The sequence below is a fragment of the Trachemys scripta genome, chromosome 8 (genome assembly GCF_013100865.1).
Source record: "Trachemys scripta elegans isolate TJP31775 chromosome 8, CAS_Tse_1.0, whole genome shotgun sequence".
Lineage (NCBI taxonomy): Eukaryota > Metazoa > Chordata > Testudines > Emydidae > Trachemys > Trachemys scripta.
The window spans coordinates 772673-781521 of record NC_048305.1 but is presented as its reverse complement, the minus strand read 5'-3'; the positions used below and the strand labels follow the sequence as shown (position 1 = coordinate 781521).

Genomic DNA, 8849 nt, shown 5'->3' with positions numbered 1-8849 from the left:
GCCCGGCCCCACTGCAGCCCCCCTCCCACTCGGGCGGGGGGGGGGGATGCAGTGGGGCCGGGCAGTGACTCGGGCGGGAGGGGGGATGCAGTGGGGCCGGGCAGCGACTCTCGTGTGGGTTCGTTTCCCTGCAGTGAATGAGTTCCTGGTGCTGGTGAACAGGACGGACGCCTCAGCCAGGTGTGGCCTGAGTGGGCACTACCTGCTGGCCGCCTTGCCCAAGGGGCTCGTGCTGAAAACCCGCCAGTCCCGCCAGACCCTGCTCACCTGGCCCTACCCCTTCCTGCGCAAATTCGGCTACGATAAGGTACTGGTCTGCCTCCCGCAGGGGCTGCAGGAGCACTGGGGTACGCCCAGCCCTGCCGTCTGCCTGCCCTTGCCCGGGCGGCTCCTGCTCCAAGCCTGCTGGGCCCCTTGGGAAGACCTGAGCTCTCCGGGCTGGCGTCCGTGGCCCAGCGCCCCAGGTAACGCTGCTGTCTGCTCCCTGCAGGCCCTGTTCTCCTTCGAGGCAGGCCGCCGCTGCGACTCCGGCGAGGGCATCTTCACCTGGGCCACCAGCCGGGCGGCTGAGCTGTGCAACCTCGTCTCCGCAGCCATCGCCCACCAGAGCAGCACCCAAGCACCGGCGCCTCTGAGCTCCAGGCAGGGAATGGAGCCCAGGCTTTGGAGCTCCCAGAGCCTGGAGGAAGCGCTGCCCACCTGGGCCCTAGAGGGTGCAGGGAGGCCGCTCCTCCCTGCGGGGCTCTGTCCAGACAGCGCACAGGCCCTGCCCTGCACCCTGGAGCTGGGAGGCCGTGCGGGGACAGGAGCTGAGCCCCCCATCGTCTATGCTTCCATCCACAGAGGCCTGCAGCCCCCGCTCAAGCCCTGGGGCGAGGCCAAGGTGGAGCAGGGAGTGGCCAGGGCGTCCCGGGGTCAGGGGCTCCCAGTTTCGGAGCATCTCTACGAGAACCTCTGCGCCCAGGGGCGCTCCTGCTCCATGGAGGAGGGGCCCTCATGCCTGGGCTCCAGGGGCTCCCCAGAAGGGAGCAGCACTGACCTGGCCCCCATCTATGACAACAGCTGCATGGCGTCCAAGCGCTGGAGCAGCCCCCTGGCTCCCAGCACGGGACCCAGCCCCTCCCTGGAGGCCCAGTACAAGCGGCTGCTGGACCAGGACGGGCCGGAGCGAGGCGAGGAGGAGGAGGGGGAGGAGGATGCTCTAGTCAGCTCCCTCCCCAGGGGCAGAGCTAACAGTGGCTTCAGGAAGTTAGTCACTCTCCTCAGCCGAGAGGTAGCCCCCAAGGTCCCTGGCAAAAGCTCCAGTGTCCTGGACAGGGCCTAGCCCCCCACGCTGGGCAGCTCCAGGCACAGGCTGGCGGTGAGGGGGGCATGCAGCTCCCCCCACACTGAGATTCACCCTAGCACACGGCCGTGTCAGCCAAGGGCAGCCCCTAGCTCTCCCCTGACCCAGGAGCGAAAGCCGACCCAGGACTCCTGGGTTCCTCAGGCAGGTGCCGGGGTGAGGCCGTCATTCCAGCAGGATGGTGGCTGCTCCCAAGCCTGGCACAGGCTGGCTCTGCCCTTGGCACCTGGGCCCCTCCACAGGAGCAGGGACAGATTCTGTACAGACCTGAACTTCCCCTACGAGGGGGGGTGGGAGGGACTGAGCCAGCGTGGCCTCATGCCAGGGCTGGGGTGCCTGTGATGGGAAGGGTAACCCCTGCACATGGCACAGACACCCCAGACATGCTCAAAGGGCAGGGGAAGGGCTGAGCGTGGCTGGGAGCAACGCTGACTGCTGTGGGTCGGGGAGGCGGCCTGGGGTCCCTGTTCTAATCGCTGTCCCTGGGGCAGGGCCCAGCACAGGATGTTCTGAGCGCCTCGCCCCCCACCCCCCTGGCATATGGTCTCTGGGCACACACCCCTCCCCCGCTCTGTGTGCAGGGCACAAGCTGGGCAATGGATGGAGTGGTCGGACTCCACCCCGCTGCCCTCCAGCCGAGCTGTGAGCGGCCAGGCGGTGCTGCCGGTATCGCGGCAGGGGAGAGCGGCCAGACTGGGTCAGCCCAAGGCCCGTCCAGCCCAGTGTCCTGTCTGCTGCCAGCGGCCAGTGCCAGGTGCTGCAGAGGGAGTGAACAGAACAGGGCAAGTGCGAGTGATCCGTCCCCTGGCATCCAGCCCCGGCTGCTGGTCGGCAGAGGCTTAGGGACACCTGGAGCGTGGGTTTGCATCCCTGCCCAGCTTGGCTAATAGCCACTGATGGACCTGTCCTCCAGGAACTGATCTAGTTCTTTTTTGAACCCTGTTATAGTCTTGGCCTTCACAACCTCCTCTGGCAAAGAATCCCACAGCCTGACTGTGCGTTGTGTGAAGAAATACTTCCTTTTGTTTGTCTTAAACCTGCTGCCTGTTAATTTCCTTGGGTGACCCCTGGTTCTTCTTGTGTTACAAGAAGGAGTAAACAACACTTCCTTATTCACTTTCTCCACACCAGTCATGATTTTATAGACCTCTACCATATCCCCCCTTAGTCGTCTCTTTTCCAAGCTGAAAAGGCCCAGACTTCTTAATCTCTCCTATGGAAGCTGTTCTAGATCCCAGGGGCGGTGTCCCCGAGGCCCAGGCTCCGTGCTCTGGGGCTGCTCACAATGAAGTTCAGACAGGACCTGCTAGTAGAGCGCCACCCCCAGGCACACGTTCACTAAGGCAAGACGCCTCCTGGGTTTCAGCACCTCCTGGTCTGACTCAAAGCGTTCAGCCCCCTGTTCCCACGGAGAGCTCCCCGCAGCAAGTCCCTCTGGATGGGCCACCTGGGGAAGCCTCACGCAGTGGTGGATTAGCCAATGGGGCAGGAGCCCTGGCTTATTGGGGGCCCCTGCACCCTGACCCCCTCTGCCCACCCGGGGCAAGCCCCTGTGCCCCGACCCCCCTCCCTGGCAGGAGCACGGAGGAGAGGTGGGGGGATTGTAGGGAGGGGCCCCCACTTGTTCTGACCCAGGGCCCCACAAACCCCTAATCTGCCTCTGCTTACGTTTCCCCCCCCCCCAAAGGGCCCTGCTCCCACCCCTGCAGCCAGCCGCGACTCCCAGCCAGCGTGTGGCACAGCCTGGAGCACAGCGTCGGACAGACCATGTGAGCGCAGGAAGATTCAGCGAAGTCCAACCCTCCCGTGTCCCACCCAGGAGACTGAGCAGCCTCCAGCGACCCAGCCTCAGTCACCCGCTGCCCTGCCTCTGTCCCGTCCAGCCGGGCCCCTGGCCTCCACCTCTCGCTTTGGTCTCCAGCTCCTCTGGCGGGCTCCCTGCAGAGGATGGGCTCGGCCTTCAGTTGCCAGGATACAGTGTCGGCCATTGTCTGGGCCCAGGCGGCATCACACCTGCCCTCTGGGGTCTCTGCATCGATCACACACCCTTGTCCCACCACCGAGATACTTGTGCGACACAGAGGGGAAACTGAGGCACATGCTGTGTTCATACAAAACATTAAGAAAACTTCCCCTTTGCCACAGGAGGGCACTGCTGGGGGCCAGGGTAGGGTGGGACGGAGCCCGCCTTGTGCTGCACAGGACCCCACCATGTGGGTCCCACCTGCTGGTGGCTTCCTGCCCCAACCACTGTGGAGCCAGCAGGGCTCATGCTGGGGTGCGGCAGCTCCCTGCCCGGTGGGTTTCCCTCAGCCCAGGAGGCAGCAGTGCAGTGCTGGGCAGCGTGAGCGCGAGCCATCTCCAGCTGCTAGCTCCGAGCGGGTGGGGGCTGCTCCCTGAAGCCTGCCAGCAGCCCCTGCCCACATGAACCCAGGGCCGGCTCCCGTCCCCCTCGGGCCCACCCCTTGCGGCACCTGGAGCCCAGCTGCTTGGGCCCCTTGTGCTCAGCAGGAGTTCAGAGGTGGGAGGGGGTTGCTGGGGGCCGGCTGGAGTCCCTGCAGGAGGGTGGGCCGCTGCTTGTCAGGGACTCGGCCAGGCCTGGCAGGGAGGCGAAGGGGCAGAGATGCAGTGACACTTTGCCTGAAGTACAGGAATGGTGGGAGCAGCTGCCCTGCAGACAGCTCCCGCTCAGGGGACCTGCGCCCTGTGCTGTGAGCACGCAGGAGCCATGGGGGCGCGCAGGGCTCGGGCCCAGCTCTGGGCTACAGAGCCGCCAGCCGCTGGCAGGACTCACAGTCAGGCTGAGCCCAGCCGGGTGGGTGCCCTGCCCCCGGGAGCTGCGCTGGGCCACGCCGCTGTGGGGGGCAGGCAGCACCTAGCGTTCTGCCAGGGCACTGCTGGCAGTGTCAGGCTCGCTGGGGGCTCCCCTGTCTGCTGCGTGGAGGGGGCTTGCTGGGGGTTCCCCCGTGGCCTGGCTTCTAGAAGAGGTTGCTGGCCACAGCTGGGCTGGCACCGACACGGGCTAGTGCAACTGGTGCTCTGTGGCTCACAAGGGCCTCTTGCTGGCACTCCAGATCCCATCAGGGCAGGGTCACGGCCGGGGACAGCCAGGCGGGTCCGGTGTCTGGGGCAGGGCATTTACTCTCTGCCCTAGGGGATTAGCTAGTGAGGGGAGCAAAAGGGGGTTTCCTGGTGAACGGCTGATCCGTTGAACACCAAATACTTAGCAGCAGTGTATCAGGTTTGTCAAACTCCCTGCGCTCCACAGACCAGACTCCCACAGGGGATCGTCCTGCTCCCACTCCTGGAGGGCTACAGGGCCAGGGAGCCTGGTCGCCCAGGGTCTGCAGCTCCAGGGCCAACCCCGGGGGCTGGCACAATGAGGCTTCCTGCTCCCCCCAGAATGGAAATTCTGACTCCTGACCAGCTGAGCCCCAAAGGGCTGGGAAGGGCTGGACACGTGCCTTCCTGCGGCCTGCCCTAGGGGTGCCAACTTTCTACTCGAACAAAACCGAACACCCCGCCCCTCCTCTGAGGCCCGCCCCCCCGCTCACTCCATCCCCCTCCCTCTGTCGTTCGCTTCCCGCCCCCCAGTCGTTTTCACTGGGCTGGCTCAGGGGGCTGGGGTGCGGGAGGGCGGTGAGGGCTCCACATGGGGGTGCGGGAATGAGCGGTTCAGGATGCAGGAGGGACTCTGGGCTGGGGCAGGGGGTTGGGGTGCAGGGGGGGTTGAGGGCTCAGGCTGGGGGTGCGGGCTCTGATGGGCTGGGGATGAGGGATTTGGGGTGCAGGAGGGTGCTCTGGGCTGGGACTGAGGTTTCGGAGTGCAGGAGGGGCTTTGTGCTGGGGCAGGTGGTTGGGGTGGGGGGGGTGAGGGCTCTGGCTGGGGGGTGTAGACTCTGGGGTGGGGCTGGAAATGAGGGGTTTGGGGTGCAGAAGGTTGCTCCGGGCTGGGACTGAGGGTTCGGAGTGCAGGATGGGGCTCTGGGCTGGGGAAGGGGGTTAGGGCATGGGTGGAGGGGAGCTCAGGAGTGCAGGCTCCGGGCAGCGCCTACCTCAAGCAGCTCCCGGAAGCAGCAGCATGTCCCCCCTCCAGCTCCTATGCGGAGGTGCGGCCAGGTGGCTCTGCTGTGTGCTTCACTGTCCGCAGGTACCGCCCCCGCAGTTCCCACTGGCTGCAGTTCCCGGCCAATGGGAGCTGCGGGGGCGGCGCTTGGGGCGGGAGCAGCATGCGGAGCCCCCTGGCTGCCCCTACATGTAGGAGCCAGAGTGGAGACATGCCGGCTGCTTTCCAGGAGCCGCACGGATCCCTGCACACAGGCTAGGCCTCGCTGCCCCCCACACCTGGTGCAGGGGCGTCAGCTGCTGGGAGGCAGGAGCTCTGCAGTTGCCCTGCTGCATGGGAAGCTGCTAAAGGCAGCAGGTTCTGGCAGCTCAGCACAGGACTTCATGGGCCGCGCCGCCGCCAGCAGCAAATGCTCCTTCCCCAGCGGCCCCCAGCAAAGCCCCTGCTCTCCACGGCTCGTGGGGTTCTTATCCTGGGGGCAGCCAGGCTGGGCTCTGGCTCCAGGGCTTCTCTCGCCAGCCGCAGGGGCTCCTGGCAGCAGGTGTTGGGCACATGGTACAAGCCCCCTCTCCTCAGCAGGGGCGCAGGTGTGGGGGACTCTGTCCGTTCAGAGCAGCCAGCGTCGGGGTCTGAAACGTCAGTGGTTCCACCTGGCTCCCCACGGAGCTGCCCCAGGACACCAGGTGGTGAACAGGGGGAGAGGCCTGGGACTGGAGCACAGAAACAAAACCACACGGTCACTCAGAACAGGCATGTGCACAGCTGGGGCCTTCCCACGGCTGCTGCTGTGATTGCGGCTCATCATGTGGGCCCCACGATGAGCTGAGGGTGCTGGCGTGGCTGGCCAGGGCTGCAGGGGAGCACGGGCTTGTGTAAGGATGTTGGGTTTAAAAAGGTGAGAGCAGCTTTTCAGATTAGGCTGTGGAGTTCCTGGGTGCGTGTGCAATGACTGTGATCCTGCGTGTGCAACGGGCAGCGCGTGCAGGCAACCTTCAGCCACGCAGCTGGCACAACTGCACTGCAAGTCCTCCACGTGTCTCTTGACACCTCGGCCCCATGTGGCCGGCCTTAGTTTCCCTCCTCTGCCATGGAGCTAATGCGCAGCACTACTTGTGAGGTCTTGCTCCTGGCCCTGGGTTACGAGAGCAGGCATCACCTTTCCCAGCGTGGGAACACAGGCCCTTGTTAGGTCGGGGTGACCCCTGGCTTTAAATGGAGTCCGGAGATTAGCATGAACAATAGGGCCAGAGCATGGAACCAAAGAGAGTGAAACCAGGAGACAGCCGAGTTCTGGTGCTAAGCTTGGCGTGACCCTTCAGAATGACGTGCTCCTAGGTGAGCACTGGGCTAAAGTAACTGGCCACAGGGCAGCAAACCTTTGGCTGTCAAGGAAACTCCTTCAGCAGGGCTGGCAAATGGTACCAACATCACTGGCTTCTTACAGGGTATCAAAGAGTACATTTGGAAGGAAGGTCGCTCCTGAGACCAGCCCAACCAACCGCCCGGCATTAGCCCTTTTGTAAGGAGCTTCATCAAACGCTTGGCAATGTTTTGTTACTACGGGCTGTAGTCAATTGCTTGGCATAGAGGCTTGGAGGCATGTGTATAAATACCAGCTGGTCTTTGGATTTACTCCACGAATGTAGGTCGTGCCTAAGTGATCATCACGCCAACACCCAGCCCTTTGCGCACTGAAGTGCTAGTGGAGAGCCCTTGTTCAGCAGCAGATTTCCAGATGCACATTTTTGGTTGATCACCTTTAGGCTTAAGAAATGCAAAAGGTTTGAGCCTATCTGTGGGCGCCCGGGGCGCCTGCCAATCACCGGCGCGGCTGTATAGAGAAGAGAGAACAGCACTTTGCCTGCATGAAGACAGCATCCGCTGCATGGTGTCCCGGGGCGCCTGCCAATCACCGGCGCGGCTGTATAGAGAAGAGAGAACAGCACTTTGCCTGCATGAAGACAGCATCCGCTGCATGGTGCCCCGGGGCTGCATGCCAAGCGGGCTCGGAGGCGCGACCAGGCCTACAGAGGTGTGGCGCTGCATGGCACTTGCTAGGCGAAGAAGGTATCTGCCGGGGCCAGGCCATGGAGATAGATGCAGCTTGTGGGGAAGGGGAAGGGCGATGCCTCGGGGGGGGGGTTAATGACAAGAATTAGATGAGTTATTAGCAGTGCGTAATGGGGTCTGCACTGCAAAGTGGTGGGTGGGTCTCTCCGCATGTGCCGCAGCAGCTTTGGTCAAACACTCAGTGCTCACCATGTGCCCCCAGAGACCCGGCTCCAGGGGGGATTTCGTCCTTCCTTTGTTTTTGCTGGACCTGCTACTTCTTGTAACCCCCTCCCCCTTTGAGGCACCGGTTAGTTTGGGGCAAGATGGTGTGAGGGGGAGCCTGGGGCCAGTGCTGGGAGGTGGCTGAGCAGCGTTAACTGGAAAACGAAAACTTAGTTTTGCAAGAAACTTTGAAATTTCCAAGTTGCTCCATTTTGAAAGATTCGAAAGGAAGCGACTCTTTGAAATGATGGGTGAATTATTTATATTACATGTAGTGAAATATTTTGCCTTCAGACAGTGTTTTCCAGTAAATGGAAAATATGTCATGGTTTGATACATTTGTCTTTTTTTCTCTTTGCAAAAATTAAAAATATCAACATTTTTTGGCAAAAACACGTGCTTTTGAGAAATGGCCATTTCCCCAAGAGAATGTCTGATTGGCAAACTCTGCCCAGCCCTTGCTGAAGCAGGGAGTGAAAGGAAGGGGCGGGGCATAGGAAGAGAGAGGCTGTTCTAGGAGGGAAAGGAGGGGACAGAATGTGGGGCTCAAGAGGGGCATAGGGAGAGGAGCTGAGATTGGGGGCAGAACTGTTTAGGGCTTGAAGCTGCATCTTGCCCTGGATGTGGGAAAGGGGTGATAAACTGGCAAGGAAGGTACAGCGGTCAGGGGAGAGCTGTCCCTGCTGCCAGAATGCAGGGAGAGGGGCTGGTGTGAGCCAGGAGGGTGCCCTTGGTCCTTGCGCTGCCCTGCCAGGCCCCGTCAGCTTATGCAACATCCCCCCCCCCCCCATTAACTTTCTAGCCCTTAACTTTGTGAGGTGAGGAAGTGCCTGAGTTTGTTGGCAGCCTGGTTCTGCTGCCTCCTAGGCGTTAACTCTGAAGCCTAATGAGGGCAGGGCTGGGGGCTGGGAGATAGGGGCCGGGCTAGGGCGGGGCCTGTTGGCCGTGCAGACCCCTCCCCCGGGGGAACCTGCCCCGGCCCGCGGCGCTGCCCGCAGGAGACGCGTTGTCCCTGCAGAGCCCAGGTCTGGGCACCAGGGGGCGCCCAGCCGGGTGAGGCTGAGCCGCCCTGCGCAGGCGCACAAGGCGGCGCGTGAGCGTGCACGGCGGCTGCGCTGATTGGCTGAGGGGGCGGGATCGCTCCGCCCCCTCGGGGTATAGAAG

The 8849-nt window shown here is 63.0% G+C and overlaps 1 protein-coding gene across 1 annotated transcript in view; it reads left to right on the top strand.

Annotated features, from left to right (window-relative positions):
* The window catches only part of DOK3 (docking protein 3), a 7295-nt gene extending 4997 nt beyond the window's left edge, over positions 1 to 2298 (top strand). Inside the window, exons 4-5 of the mRNA XM_034778475.1 lie at positions 135 to 307; positions 491 to 2298. Coding sequence (XP_034634366.1) covers positions 135 to 307; positions 491 to 1324 — 1007 coding nt within the window. The 3' untranslated portion in view covers positions 1325 to 2298. The remainder of the gene's footprint in view (positions 1 to 134; positions 308 to 490) is intronic.
* The last annotated feature ends 6551 nt before the right edge of the window (positions 2299 to 8849 follow it).